Below are 19,411 nucleotides of genomic sequence, written 5' to 3'. Positions count from 1 at the left end.
CATTATGATAATCCACTGGTACTCGAAGTAACTAAACTTCTTTGCCTAATTATGCGAAATTCTTTGCTATCTCGTGTTATTGTATCAAAACCCTAATTATGGGCTTTCCCTGTTTCAGATCCCTATCACTTTAGATTACCCTGTTCACTAGCTCTCTCTACTGATTCAAGACAGCTACTGACTGACCAAGTACCTCCATTCCTCATTTGACCTGGTTACTTCCTGAAACCCCACCCGCTGCTTCCCAGGTCCCCAGCCTTCTCAGCTCCCTCATTATCCCCTCCCTCCTTTATTCCTCCCAGGCAAAATCCTAGTCCCTGATCTTCACTGCTTGGATAATACAATTTCTATCCCTTCTTCTGATTGCTAAAGCCCCCTAACCTCTGACACTACGTCTAATCTTCCCCAATCCCTACTCTAGTTTCTAATGTCTCAGACCCCCAGCCAGTGACCTGGATGTGAAGAGCCTGTTTCCTTTTAGAAAACTATGACAAGGCAAGATATAGCCTAACATATAAGATTTTAATTATGAACATGTTTCTCCATCAAAACAATGTTATAAGTAGTTCTCAGGTACTGCAATACTAGAGTACCATAACTCAGTTACCTATAGGCTAAATAGGTTTTGGTGTAGTAGACTGGTAACCTGGGCATGACTTATATCAGTGTTCCCTGAAGCATAAGGCATTTCAAACAACTGGCTTAAAAATAAAGACTTACAGGGGCACCTGGATGGTCCAGTTGGTTGAGCCTCTGCCTCTTGGTTTTGGCTCAAGTCATGGTCTTGGGGTCATGGGATTGAGCCCCACATTGGGCTCTGCACTCAGTGCAGGGTCTGCTTGAGATTCTCTCCCTCTGCCACTCCCCCTGCTCACACGCTCTCTCTCTCAACTAAATAAATAAACAAATAAATATTTTTTTTAACAAATAAAATAAAGACTTCCATCTTCCGAAAAAAACTGTTCTGTATTCTCTCAGCAAGCAACGTTATGTTACAAAGAGTAGTGATCAATTTCTGTTAATTGACCCATATATTTGAAGGAATAGGGGCGTGCGGGCAAAACTGTATCTGCTGCTGTAAGTATGTTTTAAATATAATCCAGCATTCACAGACCACAATGAAGTAACTGAATTTTTAAAAGTGCATTTACTGGCCCCCTGTTTATTATTACTGATCAAAGCTAAGGCCACTAAAACCTACCTTTCCATCACATTAACAAATTCAACTTAAAAGAAAGGAGGAAACCTAACCTTCACTGAGACCTGATTATGAACTAAAATGTTTATGTGCTTTAACTTATCCTTACCACAATTCTGTGATAGTAGGTACCATTAATCCTATTTTAGATATGAAGAAACTAAGGTTCACAGAAATCAGATACTTTGATAGTTGGTTATAGAATGAATAATTTTTATTAGGCCAAAAAAGAAAAAAGAGATTGGATGTTTAACTCCAAATCCAAATAAATCAGAATAAGTAGTCTGAAGGATGAACTAGAAATATAATTAGAAATTAGCCATATTTTAACCCAAGAGCTTAGATGCACATTTAGTGTGCACCACTAAAATTTATGCTAGGGTGAGACTCTGCTCTCACGGGCAACTCCTTCCTCCTAAGAACTTTTAAGATTCTTGAACATATCTGGAAAAAAGCACCTTGTCAAAAGATTTCATGTGGTTTAGCTGATATTCTGGTTCCAAGGTAGAGCTGAGAATGGCCTGGAACATTAGCAAGAGGCTCAGAGGGTCAGAGAATCTGAGAAATCTGGGCAACCTGTGGACTGCTGCATGGCCTGCTTCCTTGGAAATGCCAGCCCTAGAAGCAAATCAAGATATAACCCGATCCTCCATTAAAATAGCTTCATTTTTAAATCCCGATTATACTTCAATATAATTAATTAATTAAAATAGCTTCATTTCTATAGCTACCTAGAAAATGGGTCCTTGTAGTAAGAGCAACTTGCCCAAGACATACAAGAGTAATGGTGAAGTCTAGACATGACTCCGAGTCTATCTGAATCCAAAGTCCATAGTCTCTCTCACTTTACAATCTGAAACCGAAGGCATATTTTCAAAAAGTGTTTGAAGTTTCCCCACTTCAATCTCTTTTTTTTTTTTAAGATTTTATTTATTTATTTGACAAAGATAGACACAGCGAGAGAGGGAACACAAGCAGGGTGAGTGGGAGAGAGAGAAGCAGGCTTCCCGCTGAGCAGGGAGCCTGATGCAGGGCTCAATCCCAGGACCCCGGGATCATGACCCGAGCCGAAGGCAGACACTTAATGACTGAGCCACCCAGGTGCCCCTCTCCACTTCAATCTCTTATTCTGAATCTATAATTACCAAATTTAAGTTAAATTTTATAGTTTAGTATTTTCTGTAATAATAAGCTTTAAAAATTAAATGCACAGATTCTTAAAAATAATTTACTTTGACCACAGTGAAAACAATTTCAACTAAAAATTATATTTTCTGGGCGCCTGGGTGGCTCAGTTGGTTGAGCGACTGCCTTCGGCTCAGGTCATGATCCTGGAGTCCCGGGATCGAGTCCCGCATCGGGCTCCCTGCTCGGCAGGGAGTCTGCTTCTCCCTCTGACCCTCCTCCCTCTCATCCTCTCTGTCTCTCATTCTCTCTCTCTCAAATAAATAAATAAAATCTTTAAAAAAAAAAAAAAAATTATATTTTCTTTGATTAGAGTTTAAATAGGAAAAAGTTGTTATTATCAATAATAATAATAATAGTAATAAAAACCATTTACTGTGCATTTACACTCAGGCTCTAAGATAAGCCCTTTGCATACCACTATCATATTTATTTTCAGTCCTTTACTCTGCATAATATCACTAGTATAATTTTGCTTCAGTACTATTTAAGAGAAAAATAAACAACACTAAAAATAGGGAATAGCCAATTAAATCTAATCTAATTAGAGTAGGAATATGAAATTAATCATTTTATATTTTTAGAATGGAAATAACTGATTTATTTGGTAGGGAGGATACTGACACAGCAGAAAGCCAACTCTTTAATTACCTACCCATTCTTCACGGAGAGAAAGGAGCTACAGAAACCACAGGCCCCTAAAGGCACTGCTTCCAACCAACTAGTCTGTTCTCCTAGACATGGGGAAGAGGGAAAAGTGGGGCAGTTTTCAGTTACATATATGACTCATGTAACCACATCAATCCATCTTCCCTCACCATAACACACACACACACACACATAAAAAAGTGGTGAACAAAACCAATATTATCTCTTCCAAAACTGTTCCTTCTCACCTTAGTCACCTTTATAAAAAATCTCAGAAACCTACAGGTGACCCACCTCTTTTCTACCACTAGAAACAATAGGTAGGGGCGCCTGGGTGGCTCAGTTGGTTAAGCGACTGCCTTCGGCTCAGGTCATGATCCTGGAGTCCCGGGATCGAGTCCCGCGTCAGGCTCCCTGCTCGGCGGGGAGTCTGCTTCTCCCTCTGACCCTCCTCCCTCCCATGCTCTCTGTCTCTCATTCTCTCTCTCTCAAATAAATAAATAAAATCTTTAAAAAAAAAAAAAAAGAAAGAAACAATAGGTATTTAAATCAGCTTCTGAGAATACAAAGATTTATTAGTCTTCTCAGAAGAAACAAAGTGGCTTGAAATAGAAGCACACACAGACAGAGAGACAAACACACACACACACAATAATAAATTATAAGAGACTCATGACCTAACATATATAGTAAGGCAGATAGATCACCACAAGACTGAAGAATCTGCTTGTGACTCCTCTTACCCACCCCCTTCTACCTTCTCAGCTCTTGAAAGGAAATGAAAAGTGCTATAGCATGGTTCTTCCCTATGAACTGACACCATATCCATTTCTCAGATTCATCCTAAAATAATCCCAAACCCCATCTCCAACTCATACAAGATTCTATTTTTCATTATAAGAGTCACCAAGAATATATTTATTTTGCCAAGAAAGCTAAATATTATATATATGAGAAAAGTAATAACTATCACTATCCAATCAATGCAAGAAAAAAAACACATTTTAAAGAGGAAAAAAATCTACGCGAAGTCTTCAGTCCCAAAAGTAAACTTTTGTTCGTTTCTAAGGAGAACACAAGGACCACACCAAAAAAAAGATTTTGCTCAAAGGCAATTTCATACATAATTTATTTAGTTCTAGCCTCCTAAAATCATGCCAAACTTTTTATATAGTTATCATTATATAAAAATAATTATTAAATAATCATTTAAAAGTCTACTGGAAAAAAAAAAAACTTTTCTACCCTTGGTGGTTTTCACAAAAAACTTAATACTATACTTTGATTTTGTCTCCTTCATAGAAACGGTAAAATACCTGAATTACACATCTATTTCCACAAATCTATACTTCTATAAAGTTGGACATATATTTAAAGAAAAATTTGTATTCCATGCAACATAAAAGCAATTGAGAGGATATAATTAATTTAATGAGAATAAGCAGGGTATTTCTCCATTTTCAATACATGAAACTTTAACAAAATAGTTTTAAGGTTGATAAAAAGAAATATAGTAGTAAGAATTAGAGCCTTCCTCATAAACATTTTTTTTATTTTTAGATTTTTTTTCTTATGTTATGTTAATCACCATACATTACACCATTAGTTTTAGATGTAGTGTTCCATGATTCATTGTTTGCATATAACACCCAGTGCTCTATGCAGAACGTTGCCCTCTTTAATACCCATCACCAGGCTAACCCATCCCCCCACCCCCTCTCCTCCTCAAAGACATTTTAAAGTTCTTCTCAAGGAATCCACAGCAAATGTACATTTTATCAATTGCATTTCATATATTTAAAAAAGCAAAAGCTTATTCCTTGATGACAGGGGAAAGTTCCAGGCATTCTACTGAAGTTTACATAGTGGCCTGTTACACAACCATAGTGGCAAGAGAGGTGAAGAAATGGCGGCAAGTCTGTTAACTGCCACTCCACCCTGCCTGCTCTGTGCTATGTGGAAAAACTGCAAGGGACAGTACATTACAGCTGATCCCACCTGTCACCCATCACCATGGAAGCATCAATGCCGGGGTGCCGGCGGTTACATAGAATCTGGACAAAACTGTGCAGAGGTGAATGAGGAAGTGGCAAATGAAAACCAGCAGTCAGGAAGATAGCAAGTATGACAGAAAGTCAGGTTTCCCTATTTCTCTTCCCTCCTCAGCCTATGCCTCTGCCCTACTTCCCTGACTAATTTTCCTTTCAGTCTATCTTCACTTTCTTTGGGAACATCTCTATTTTTTGAAGAGTACTCAGGAGTTATAGATAGGTAGGTAGGTAGGTAGGTAGGTAGGTAGATAGGTAGGTAGGTAGGTAGGTAGGTAGGTAGGTAGGTAGATAGATAGATAGATAGATAGATAGATAGATAGATAGATACAGATAGAGATATTTTTTTTAAGATTTTATTTTTAAGTAATCTCTACACCCAACATGGGGCCCGAACTCACAACCCTGAGATCAAGAGTCACAGACTCTACCAACTAAGCCAGCAAGGTGCCCCCTTCAAGGGTTATATTTTTAAATCTTTCTTACAGCCTGCAGAACCTAACATGATTAATAAATGTTCCACCAACTTATTTTTTTTTTTTAAGATTTTTTATTTATTTATTTGACAGAGAAAGACACAGCGAGAGAGGGAACACAAGCAGGGGGAGTAGGAGAGGGAGAAGCAGGCCTCCCACGGAGCCAGGAGCCCGATGCGGGGCTCGACCCCAGGACCCTGGGATCATGACCTGAGCCGAAGGCAGACGCTTAACGACTGAGCCACCCAGGCGCCCCCCAACTTATTTTGATAGTTGAAATTTACCTTTGTATCACTCCAGCTAAAATTACATTTTATAAAAAAACAATAGAATCTCCACTCTTATGGGAAAAAATCTTCTGTATTTTTGCAAAGAAAAAAGTCTAGAAGACTATACACAAGATGTTAATAATGATTATTTCTAAATTAGCATAACAGATGCTTTTAACATCCTTTTTCCATACTAAGAATTTTTATTTTTATTTTTTTAAGCTTATTTACTTATTTATTTAAGTAATCTATACACCCAATGCAGGGCTCAAACTCAGGACTGGAGATCAAGAGTCACATGCCCCTTTGACTGAGCCAGCCAGGCACCCCCTGCCTGAGAATTCTGTAACGAACATATCTGAATTTCATAATCTGGAAGGAAATGAATAAGATTTGAATTAATGACATTTACCACATTTCTTTTTTTTTTTTTTAAAGATTTTATTTATTTGAGAGAGAGAACACATGCACATGAGCCATGAACAGGGCGGAGGGAGGGCTGGGGGGAGATGGAAGGAGAGGGGGGAAGAATCTCTAGCAGACTCTGCACTGAACACGGAGCCCAGCTTGGGGCTCAATCTCATGACCCTGAGATCATGACCTGAACCAAAACCAAGAGTCCGATGTTTAACTGACTGAGCCACCCAGGCGCACCATTTACCTCATTTCTAATCCAGCAATCTTATGATTACATAGGCCCCAAAGGTAATCAACTTTATATTAGAACTTCCCTGTAACCTCAGGCTAATGTTCATATGTTCCTGATATGTTCATCACCCAGAATTACTCCCTACTATGGCATATTGTAAACTGGAAAGCGCCATATAAAGATATAAATAAGGTTCAAATGAAATTTAAATTTGATATGACATTCTTTATTAATGAGACTTGAGCTAATAACACATTTTAGTTCTTAAACTTCTTCCCATTCTGTACAAATTCTTCCAAGTTCTTTCCATGGCTGCAGGTTCTTTGACTTCTTTTCTCATCCTCCAACCCTGCTCTCAGAAGTTCTTTTATGGGCAACAGTCCCACCATTTTGGAGTGAAGAGGGAAATGTTCCTAGCGTTCTCCATATCAAAAGCCTCTTACCTAGGTGAGACTATGTGAACTAGAAAATACTAGGAGTTGGATATATCATGGGATAGAAAAGAAAAAAGGCAGAGAACAAGCTCTGTCTACTCTTTAACTTATGGTGTTGTCTACATCTCCTGGATCTATCAGTCCAGTCCCTCTTCACCTCTCTGACTCTCACCCACCTTACACTCTCTGTCCTTCTACCACATCAAACAGAAAAATCCAATTCTGCTTCTCACACTGGGCTGTGAATGAAGAGAACCATACAATCATGCAGACTGGTCCCATGACTCATCTCCTACTTTAGGTGGACTACAATGCTTCTATAATCTTATCTTTGATCAGCAAATTTTCACATATCCTTCATCAATTACCTCAAATGCTCATCACTTAACACCACACCCACAAAAAAGAGGCACACAAGAATGTAACTACCTCATCATCTGCCTAGCAAATGGACATATGTTGACAGCAACATTTATTCTCTCACTGCAGTTTCAGAGGATAAACTAGCTTTTCCATTTCCTATTCAAGGTCTATCCCTCCAGCTGTGCTATGATCCACTGATTTTTTACAAATTCTTCATGTACAGACCTTTTGTCCACTAATAAACCCATACAGCTTTATTGATTTTCTTCCAAATTTACTGAGATATAATTGATGTGCAATAAACTGCACAAATTTAAAGCATACCATTTATGAGTTTTGATATAGCTACACACCCATGAAACCATCATGACAATCAATATGATGAAGACTTACATCATCTCCAAAGACTCCTCATACTCCTTTGTAATATTTCCATTTCCATTCCCATCCTCAAATAGTCACTGATCTACTATCTACTACCATAGATAAGTTTGCATATTCCAGAATTTTCTATAAATGGAAACAGGTAGGAAAGAGTGTAACTAGGAAAAAGAAAAAGGAAAAAAAAAAAAAAAAAAAGACTGTAACTATGCCCAAGTGCAAAACTGTGGACATGTCCAGGAAATAGATAAAAAAGGCTCTAAATTCTTAAGCAGGATATGAAGGCTAAAGCAGAGTCCCAAATTAAACAGCAATAAGATACTTAGAACAGCTAATATCCAGAATACTGACAACAATAGATGCTAGCAAGGATGTAGAGCAACAGGAACTTTTCATTCATTGCTGGTGGGAATACAAAATGGTACAGCCACTTTGGAAGACAGTTTGGTGGTTTCTTCCAAAGTACACATACTTTGACCATACAATCCAGCAATTGTACTCGTTGGTGTTTACCCAAAAGAGCTGAAAGTTATGTCCACAAAAAGCCTGCACACACTGTTTACAGCAGCCTTCTTCATAATTGCCAAAACTTGGAAGCGACCAAGATGTACTTCAGTAGGTGAACAGATAAACACACTACAGTACACCCAGACAATGGAATACTATTTAGTACTAAAAAGAAATGGGCTATCGAGCCATAAAAGACATAGAGGAATCTGAAATGTCCATTCCTAAGTGAAAGAAGCCAATCTGAAAAGGCCACATACTGTATGATTCCAACTACAGGCCGTTCTGGAAAAGACAAAACTATGGAAACAGTAAAAGGACCAGTGGTTGTCAGGGACCAAGGCAGGGTGGGAGGGTATGTAGGATAAACAGCCAGAGCATAAAGGATTTTTAAGGCAGTGGAAATATTTTGTATGGTGCAATAATGGTAGATACATGTCATTAAACATTTGTCCAAACCCACAGAATATACAATACCAAGAGTGAAACTTAATGTAAACTATGGATTTTGGGCATCAACATAGGTTCATCAATTATAACAATTGTACCACTCTGGTGGGGGATGTTGATAATGAGGTAGGCTATGCATGTGTGGAGTAGGGAATATATGGCAAATCTCTAGACTTTATACTCAATTTTGCTGTAAACTTAAAACTGCTCCAAAAAATAAGGTCTGTTAAAAGAAACATAGAGTAATTTTGGAGTTGAAAAGTACAACAACTAAATGAAAATTTCAGCAGCATATCCAAGTTGGCAGAACAAAGAATCAGCAACCTTGAAGGTAGGCAATTGAAAGTATCCTGTCTGCAACAAATAGGAAAAATAAGGAGAGCCTCTGAGACCTATGGGACACCAACAAGCCTATAAACATGTGCATGATGTGAGTCTCAGGAGAAAGGAGAGAAAGGGGCTGAAACAATATCTGAAGAAATGATGGCTGAATATTTTCCAAATTTGATGAAAAACATTAATCTATACATCCAAGAACTCAACAAATTCCAAATAGGATCCACACTTACACACATATAGTCAAACTGTCAAAAGAGAAAGACAAAAAGAGAATCTTGAAAGTCGCAGGAAAAAAACTCCTTGTATACATGAGATTCTCATAAATTTAACAACTGACTTCTCATCAGAAACCAGGGAGGCCAGAAGGCAGTGGATTAACATAGTCAAAGTGATGAAAGAAAAACACTGTAAATAATTCTATATCCAGCAAAATTATCCTATGAAATCAAAGGAGAACCAGGTGAGGAAAGAAAAACAAAGAAGCAAGTAAGACATTCTCAAATACAAAAACTGAGACAATTCATCACTAGCAGATCTGTTTTATAAAAATATACTAGGGCGCTGGGTGGCTCAGTCACTAAGCATCTGCCTTTGGCTCAGGTGATGATCCCAGGGTCCTGGGATCGAGCCCCACATCGGGTTCCCTGCTCAGCAGGAAGCCTGCTTCTCCCTCTCCCACTCCCCCTGCTTGTGTTCCCTCTCTCACTGTGTCTCTCTCTGTCAAATAAATAAATAAAATCTTAAAAAATAATAATAATAATAAAACCTTTAAAAATAAATAAAAAATAAAAATATACTAAAGGGAGACCTTCAGTTAAAATGAAAGGACTATAGACAGTAATTCATCTACACAAAAAATAAAGGGCACTGGTAAAGGTAAAAACATGGGTTAAAAAAAAAGAGCATAAATGTATTTTTGTAACTTATTTTCCTTGTATATGATCTGAAAGACAACTACATAAAGCAATAATTATAAAACTGTGTTAGCAGGCTTATAAGGTACAAAGTATATATGCACTTAGCCACTACATAATAACGTCCATGCTCAACTTATGTCAAAATCACTATAACACTGGGGTTAGGTCATTCAGGTAGTGATAAAATACTATTCAAGCCAGAAACTGCATACTTCCTAAAGGTCTATTAAGCAAATTCTCGATAAAAAGATGAAGACTGTGGATGGGTCATGCTTTTCCAGCTTCTGCACAGCAAAATAAACAATCAACAAAATGAAAAGGCAACTTACAGAATGGGAGAAAATATTTGCAAGCCTTATATTTGATAAAAGGTTAATATCCAAAATATAGGGGCAGCTGGGTGGCTCAGTCAGTTAAGTATCTGCCTTCTGCTCGGGTAATGATCCCAGGGACCTGGGATCAAGCCCCGCATCAGGCTCTCTGCTCAGCACGGAGTCTGCTGCTCCTTCTGCCCCTCCCACTCCCCCACTCATGCTTGCTCTCTCTCTCAAATAAAATATTTTAAAAGAAAAAACAAGAAGAGCCAAAATATATCAGAAATTCATACAACTAAGTGAAATCATTCATCATTACTAAGTGAAAGAAGGAAATGCAAATCAAAACCACAATGAGATATCACTTCATACCTGTATAATGACTATCATCAAAAAGACAAGAGATAACAAATGCTAGTGAGGATGTAGAGAAAAGGGAACACATGGATTCCTCATCATAGAGAAGTCTCTGTTTCAAAAACAACATCTACAACTGGGTTTTCATTTCCTAATAATTAATACCTTAAATATCAACTTTTTTCCCAATTAACTCGTAGAAAGTGAATTAATGCTATACTAAATGATGGTACGCTATAATAGCAAAATTGTACACCATATTCATATTGGTTGAGATAATATGTTTAAGAATTTTAGGGAATTAAAAATCACTTACCAAAAATGCTTATTCTGGCAAGGCATTACAAATACCATTTCATAATTAATAGAAAACTGCCAAACTGGAGTTTTTAAACAATATATTTATATTCTAAAGCAAACTTAGGATCATGGACTGCTAGTAGAATTTTTTTGTTCTGTTTATTCATTAATTCAACAAACATTTATGGACCACCTGCTATGTGCCAGGCACTATGCTAGGAACTGGGGATAAAAAGACAAAGTTTCTGCCCCTTAAAGTGTGCACAGTCTAGGGAGAAGCTCCCATTCTGAAAGCAAAGAATTTATGACTAGAAGAGACCTTATAGTTCCCTTATTTCACAAATAAAGAAAATGGTACTCATGGCTAATTAGCCACTCAGGCCAACAGACACTCAGGTCTACAGATTTCCTGCCCCTGTGTTCTTTGAACCACACACTTTCTTTGAGCGGTGATGGCGTACTTCCATGTGGGTGAGGCAGAAACACGGAACTGTGTGCAATATGTGTACAGCTACCAAGTTAGAAACGGAAATACCTAATGGATATAGACAATATAAATATTTAACAATTTAGAGACAGAAATCCCTAACTGATGTGATATCATGATAAAGCCCCAAGAAGAAACTAAAGAACTAAAATAAGAAACTGAACTAAAGGTAATATAATGGTAAGCCTTCTAAGCCATAATCATGGCTTCACCTCTGTTTACTGATATGTTAGGTGGGGATATTAAAAGTACTTATTTTATATGATTGCTGTGAAAAGTAAATTAATTAATTCTTGAAAGCACTTAGTAAGCCTGGTACCTAGTAAACATTCAGTAAATGTTAGGTATTCTTATAGACAATCATTTCTTAAATGCACAAGTATGTCATATAAAGACAAAAAAAAAGAAAAAGAAATGATCTTTCTTTAAGGATTTATCCTATTATTATAATGATAGCCGTATTTTTCTAGCAACTAGTAAAATCTAGTACTAAAACATGTATTACAGAAAAAATATTTAATATGCATAATATCTAATATCTAATATCACCCCTTTCTCTGTAGACATGTATCAGTCTTAAAATTACAAGAAAAATAGACATTAATCAAATTATTACTTTAACAATGAATTGTATTAATAATGAATTATATTATCAATATATCAATCAATTATACTGATTAATTATCAATATAATTATTGATTAGTTATACTGATTAATTATATTAATGAATTGTATTAATTCATAATTTAATTAAATCATCATGTAGCTCAGTATTCCTAAGATTATAAATCCTAAATATCACTGAGAATGTTTAAAGATGACTTTCAAGTAATTAAAAAGTTTAGGCAGCTTTTCTCATCTTATCTAAAATATTAAACTAATTGACACCTTTGAAATAATTATGCATGGAATACATATGAAACTATTTCATTTTAATATCACTCATCATCCAATATCAATAACAAAATAAATAACATATTGATATCCACTTACTGCAATCTCTCTACAAGCCGACATGGATATTCCTGTGCCTTCAATTTGCTTCAATGCATATTCCTTTTCATCTTTTCTGCATACAAACAAAAAAATATTATTTTTTCTAAACATTATTTTCAGATTCAAAATCATACCTACAAAAACAATAAAAATACTCTAGTCTCTCAGTGATATATAAACACTCTCACTATGCATGCATTGCTTACTGCTTCTGATAATATTACAACTACAGAAATATGAAATACCAAAAAAAATTCATGTTACAATGAAAACAGTAGACAGAGCCAAAACACAAAATTCAAAATTGAAACAGGATACTAAACACAGCACTACTTTCAAAAAGTAAACAAGCATAAATATAAACCCAAGCATATTGCAAGATAATTCTACTCCTGTCTTAATTATCTGTAATCTAGGGCGCCTGGGTGGCTCAGATGGTTAAGCGTCTGCCTTCGGCTCAGGTCATGATCCCAGGGTCCTGGGATCGAGTCCCGCATCGGGCTCTCTGCTCCTTGGGAGCCTGCTTCTCCCTCTGCCTCTCTCTCTCTCTGTCTCTCATGAATAAATAAAATAAAATCTTTAATTATCTGTAATCTATGAAAGCATTCTGTTATAAACATTAACTACAAAAATAAATGACAGATGTAAACTTCTATATTTGTTTAAAGTAATTTCATAGTATAAGAACCACTTAATAGGAGGGATGGGCTCTAGAAATATGTCAACCCATTGGGACACCCTACTTCTGACCTAGGATAGGGGACATTCAAAAGCCTCAAGACCTCAACCAAAAGCCTTGGAAAGTCTTTAAAACTCTAGCCACCAACATCTCATTCTCAAGAACTCTAGGAAAAACCTAGTAGGTACAGTGAATTTTCCAAAAAATGGAGGCAGGGTTAGGAATTCTGGGAAATCCCAGTAATTACCAGGGTGCTCAACCAAGGGAAGACATCAGTTCAATAATGGTGATACATGGGGCGCCTGGGTGGCTCAGTTGGTTAAGCGACTGCCTTCGGCTCAGGTCATGATCCTGGAGTCCCGGGATCGAGTCCCGCATCGGGCTCCCTGCTCGGCGGGGAGTCTGCTTCTCCCTCTGACCCTACCCCCTCTCATGTGTTTGCTCTCTCTCACTCTCTCTCTCTCAAATAAATAAATAAAATCTTTAAAAAAAAAAAAAATAATAATAATGGTGATACAGTCCATAAAAAAATAGTATCACATGAGGGGCGTCTGGGCGGCTCAGTCATTAAGTGTCTACCTTCGGCTCAGGTCATGATCCCCCGAGGGTCCTGGGATTAAACCCCACATTGGGCTCCCTGCTTAGCGGAGAGCCTGCTTCTCCCTCTCCCTCTGCCCCTGCCTCTCTCCCTAACTTATGCTCTCTCTCTAATAAATAAATAAAATCTTAAAAAAAAAAAATAGTATCACAACACAGTATCCTCAGGGTACTGACACCAGAACCAGACATAGCAAAATGTCAGAAATGTGGTTCATATTATGGGTTGTTCTGATAAGAGGAGTATCATCCACACCTATGAGTTTTGTCTTTTGATTATATTGGAGCCTCAGCAAACTTTCATCATGTCATGATGGTTTTCTCAAATGATAGCACCTAAATGGTGCCACATCTGTCTTACTTACCTATTCCTTATCTTCCCCATTCTGTGTTTACTAGCAGATAAAGCAGTTTTGTAAGTAGGCTCCACACATAGCATGGAGCCCAACACCGGGCTTGAACTCGAGACCCTGAGATCCTGAGATCAAGACCTGAGCTGAAATCAAGAGTTGGACACCTAACTGAATGAGCCACCCAGGTGCCCCACAAATAAAGCAGTTTAAGAGGTTATTTGTTATTTTAAAACATTTTACATGCCTTTTGAAGATTTTCACAATCATCTATGGTTTGGGCAAATAAGTGAATTATAGTTACTTTTCCCCCACAATTTGAAAATTATATCCATATTTTTCTTCCAATATATGGCATTCAGGAAATAATTAAGCAGCATTTTGATAAACAGAAAACACACCAGATATATCAAAAGGATATAGACTGTTATGCAATTATTAAAATGATATTCATGACCATCATCAGAAAATGGAAAACATTTACTATATATTAGTGAGAAAATACACCAATTATACCATATAAAAATATACATACATCTAGACATATGCTGAAGATGATTAAAAAATGAAAATTAGTGTGTTAAAATGTAGGAACTTATGTTAATTAACTTTAGTGCTAATATTATATTATACTGTCTTTTAAATTAGAATTAGAGGGAAAAAGAGAAAAGCCAAAATAATTTGACACGCTGAAAATAGTCACCTACTAAAATAATCCTTAGTATCTTCAAAGTATTATCTCAGACATGTTTTAAAAAGCGAAGTCAAAACTAGGGAGAGCTTAAGTGATCACTTTTTCCTTTTTCTCTATCCTGTTTCCTCCAAACATAAAGCTAGACTTTTTTCAGACCACCCAGAAGCCATTAAGAAGTACAAACAGCAGGTGACTGAATGTAATTAAAGCCAAATGTGCCCCCCCGACACACACACCTTAAATGTGCGTGTGAACATGTGTGTGAGAGCACTTAGGCCTGAGATGTTTAACACAACGCTCACGATGCAAATTTCACATTTAATAATTAATTTAACTACCAAGTACTATTGCTAAATTTTTAAGAAATTTGTTAAATTTATTAAAACAAAATTATATAAGCTTTCTGGAAATTTTTCAATGAAATCATAATTTTTTAAAACAGAAGTATTTCAATCCCCAGTTCCCCTAAATGAAGTGCTCCAGAAGCTCATGTAATTGCATGGTTTTATTTTTAATACCGTAAAGAATATTACACAATCTGGATAGGTTATTGTTGCTATGGAAACTATAAGATTTTTTTTTTTTTTGCAGTAAGTCAAAAAGTGCAAAATTAACACATCACATTAATGACTTTTGAATTTCACATCCAGGCTGTCAAAGGAATTTGAAAGCAGAATAAACTGACGCATAGGCCTTTACTCTGAATTTTATGGATGGGATCTAGGAACAAACCCAGTAATTATTTCACTTAATAAATTTAAATATAACTTCTATCTCCCAAATTAGCAAAATACTCAAAGATCTGCAAACTTAAGGTTTATCTGCAGCTTTGAAATTGAAAATGAAAGAAAGTGGGTATCTCATGACCATTTCTCTTGTATATTAACTGTCAGACGATGAGTGATAATGTGGCACCTCTGAGGTTCACCATATGAAGAAGTGGCAGATCCCGGAGGGCACATGGGACTCACTTTCACCATTGCACTATGTTAGTGCCAGTCTTTGGTCAGATGCCAACACCTTAGTTATGGAAACTACAGATGCATTCTTTCCCACAATGCCCACAAATACTTCAATGATTAGCAGGTGGGGCAGAGAGGCTTTGTTGCTCTCAACGTATGGGAGTGCTGCCCCTCTTAGGAACTTTCTCTAAGGGGTAGTGACAATTCATACCCCACAGCTTAGGTGTCTCAGGCACACATAACATTAAGTATCGTAAAGGAATAATTTGTTCTTTTACATGACAAGGCTGAAAAGCAGGTAAACCTGCCCTACCTACATTGCTATGAGAGTCTGGCTTTTAGAGGCAGCTTGTTCTTTCTTAAAATGATCTTATTTCTAAATTACTTTAACTTCTAGGGTGCCTGGGTGGCTCAGTCGGTTAAGCGTCTGCCTTCAGCTCAGATCATGATCCCAGGGTCCTGGGATCGAGCCCCACATTGGGCTCCCTGCTCAGCGGGAAGCCCGCTTCTCCCTCTCCCACTCCCCCTGCTTGTGTTCCCTCTCTCGCTGTCTCTCTCTTTCTCTGTCAAATAAATAAATAAAATCTTTAAAAAAAAATAAATTAACTTCTAAATAAAAATACTTTATTATTTACTGTATTAAAGGCAGACAAAGCAATTCCAAAGCCTTCAGAGAAACTGCTTTCTAAATCAGTGCATATTAGATACTATGGTTAGAGCAACTGCATATTGATAATAATCAAAGGAGGTTACTAAATAAATCCAGGAGAATCAAAAATACATAAATTTGTAGCATAAACATGTATATATTTAATATGTAATTTTTTTAATTCAAAGACATTTCACATGAATATGGCTGCAATGTATATCAAAACCACGTGGGCTTCACTCTCAGCAGTGACAAAGAAAAACAATTATTCAACAAGAACATTATGTAATAACAAAATAGAAAAATAAATTTGGAAGAGACTGCAATTCTATTAAATTTTCCATCTGAGACACTATGTTCTGGAAAACTCGTGATGCAAGCAATTCTATAGATAGTAGAAAATATAAGAACATGTATTTGTACAAATTGTAGAAATTGCTGCCTTAAAATGAAAGCTTGATCCCAGGCAGAAAACCAGTATCAGTGTTAGAATCTAAATGTAATTCAGGAAAGAATTTCTCAAGCTTAAAGAAGCAAGTTCAGGAACATCTCTTGAATAAAATATTAGGAACTGGTTTAATGAAAAAGATAGTCTTATGCCTTTCAATAATGTCCAAACTTGGTGGCCAGCCTCTAGTCACTTTTAGCAAGGTGAAGCACCATTCGGTAGCCTGTATGTACAACTATAGGCCAAAACCCCATCTGTTATCATCATAATTAGGCCCAAGGCTTTTTTGACTCCTATCAATACTACTACCAAGTGTCCAGATCAGCCCTGGGCCATCTTTGGTCCTAAGGATCTCTGACAGACAAAAAAATTAGAAGCATCTTTCAAGATAAGATGAGGAAATTCAAGCTCAAGCAAGGCTGAGATAAAAATTTTAATCTTCATGGGGCGCCTGGGTGGCTCAGTCCAATGAGTGTCTGACTCTTGATTCTGGCTCAGGTTATGATCTGAGGGTCCTGGGATCAAGTCCTGCGTGGGGCTCTCAGTGCTGGGGAGTCTGCTTGAAGCTTCTTTTTCTCTTCCTCTCCCTATGCCCCTCCCCCTGCTCATTCACTCTCTAAGATAAATAAATAAATCTAAAAAAATTTTAGTCTTCAAACTAATAGGGTTAAAATCCTTTTCTTATTGTTTATAAGGAAAACAGAAGAGGCTTACTATTTTATTTTACATCAACCAACGAAAACCTACTGAGTAAATATTGTGTGTCCCAACACTGTGCAAACTCTGAGGATGAACAAAATTAGAGACTGACTATCCTAGATATCATGGAGTTCACAATCCCCCTGGAAAGAGATTCTGGGTGAGTGGGAAATATAAACAAATAACTCTGATATGACTTCCACTAAACCCAGGATGTATGCATAACAGACACAGAGAGGAGGAGACTAATGTTTCTTTCAGAGCTTCAGGGAAGGTAACTCCATGAGTGATGCCTTTAAGGGAGGAGTTCCCCAAACAGAGAAGGGATGAAGGGGTCAGAGAATTGCAGGCAGAAGTACAGCATGAGAAAAATAACAGAGGCATATTCCGGAAAGTGCTACTATTCAGTATGGCTTGAAGCTGGGGCAGGATGAAAGGAGCAAGAGACAAGGTTAGAAAAGTAAAGGGAAGGGACCCTATGAGTCCTGCAAAAAAGCTTGTGTTTCATATGTCAACAGTGTGGAGCAAAAGGTTTTTAGAACAGAAAAGGTAGTTAACAGATCTTAGCTCAGAAAGATAACTGTGGTAACTAGAAACTGGTGGCAGAGCAAACATTTGGTAGTTTGCGTCAAAAGTCCAGATAAGAGAAGATGAAGAACTAGATTAGAACAGTGGCAGAAGAGAACAAATATGGATTCAAAAGACATTTCTGAGTCAGAACTGACAGAATTTAGTAAACAATTTGATTCTGTAGGTGAAAGAAAGGAAGACTCTGAAGATGGATGGAGTCTCCACTTTGTCCAATTGTGTAAATGAGAACACCACTAACCAGAGAGATGATGGCGTGAATAAATGGAGACCAGGAAATATAAGATTTTACTCTACAGGCAATGAAAGTTACGTATGAAGATTAATCTCATTAGGAAGGACTGAATTAAAGGTATGAAAAACAATGAGGAGGTGACTGCAATGTAAGTGTGAGCAGGTTAAGGACCTGGATTCGTATAAAAGAATGTTAGCTCCAAAACGGGTATAAGACGACCCTGTTAAGCCCTCCTCATTTTAAAGATAAAGAAGCTAGGCAAGCAGCCGGAAGCAGAGCTGAGACAAAATCTTCCAATTCCAAGTCCAACATTCTCCGTAACAGAGTGGTAACAGTAAGACTGGAGAAAAGAAGGAACACTTGTGACAGTCATTCTAAAAAGGGAATTGGCAGGACCAAGTTAACAAATAGTGAAGATCAAGAAGGCTGAATCAAGGAGAAGTCTGAGGTTCTGAGCTTGCTGATGGGAAGGATGATACCACAAAGAACAAGACTTGGGCAGATCTCAGGAGGCCCTTCAGCTCACAAATGATTCTTTTCAATAGAAAGAAAAACTCCAACCAAAAATGAAAATATCTGAGAAGTTCAAAAGAGAGATGCCCTAAAGATGTTTACTTAGGAACTACCATAGTAGTTTCAGATTGAAAGGACTTGAGCCTACATACGTGATATTGGATTAGAGGAAGTAGAACAAAGATGACCTTCTTGGTGTCTAGAAAAGAACTTGAGGCAAGAGGGGGGTAGGGGGAGAGACAGAGAAGGAAGAAAAGACAAAAGGCAGAACAATTTCTGAACACTTCTCTCTCACATCCCTTAAGAAGACAAACTATTCTATGAATTCGTCAAATTTCCTTTTCCAAACCTTAAGAGTAGAATTCAAAAAAATGAAATCATCAGAGATATAGTATCCAAGATGGTACAATATTACCAGTTTTTATAGTTAGGTGTTATCAATAAGACATTCTTCAAACAATATGACACCTGAGTCTTACCAACAAACTTTTCTTCAAGAATGTGTACATAAAGCAATATCCTATCCCTTTCTTTTAATATGTGATGATTGGGCTTAACAGATTAAGAGCCTTCCTCTTATGGAATAAAAAATTTGGAAAAACAAAAACCAAAAAAGATCACTTAGTTTCACACTGGTATCATTTTGAGTTATTCAATATCATGAACTCAGTATTCAGC

General features: G+C 37.1%; 1 protein-coding gene across 1 annotated transcript in view; it reads right to left on the bottom strand.

Moving 5' to 3' along the window:
* The window catches only part of CDK19 (cyclin dependent kinase 19), a 170,241-nt gene that overhangs the window by 94,713 nt on the left and 56,117 nt on the right, over positions 1–19,411 (bottom strand). The window contains 1 exon segment of the mRNA XM_021693283.1: positions 12,317–12,392. Coding sequence (XP_021548958.1) covers positions 12,317–12,392 — 76 coding nt within the window.

The sequence above is a fragment of the Neomonachus schauinslandi genome, chromosome 8, assembly GCF_002201575.2.
Source record: "Neomonachus schauinslandi chromosome 8, ASM220157v2, whole genome shotgun sequence".
In the NCBI taxonomy this organism is placed as follows: domain Eukaryota; kingdom Metazoa; phylum Chordata; class Mammalia; order Carnivora; family Phocidae; genus Neomonachus; species Neomonachus schauinslandi.
The sequence above is the reverse complement of the archived record's forward strand: the minus strand, read 5'-3'. Positions and strand labels throughout refer to the sequence as shown.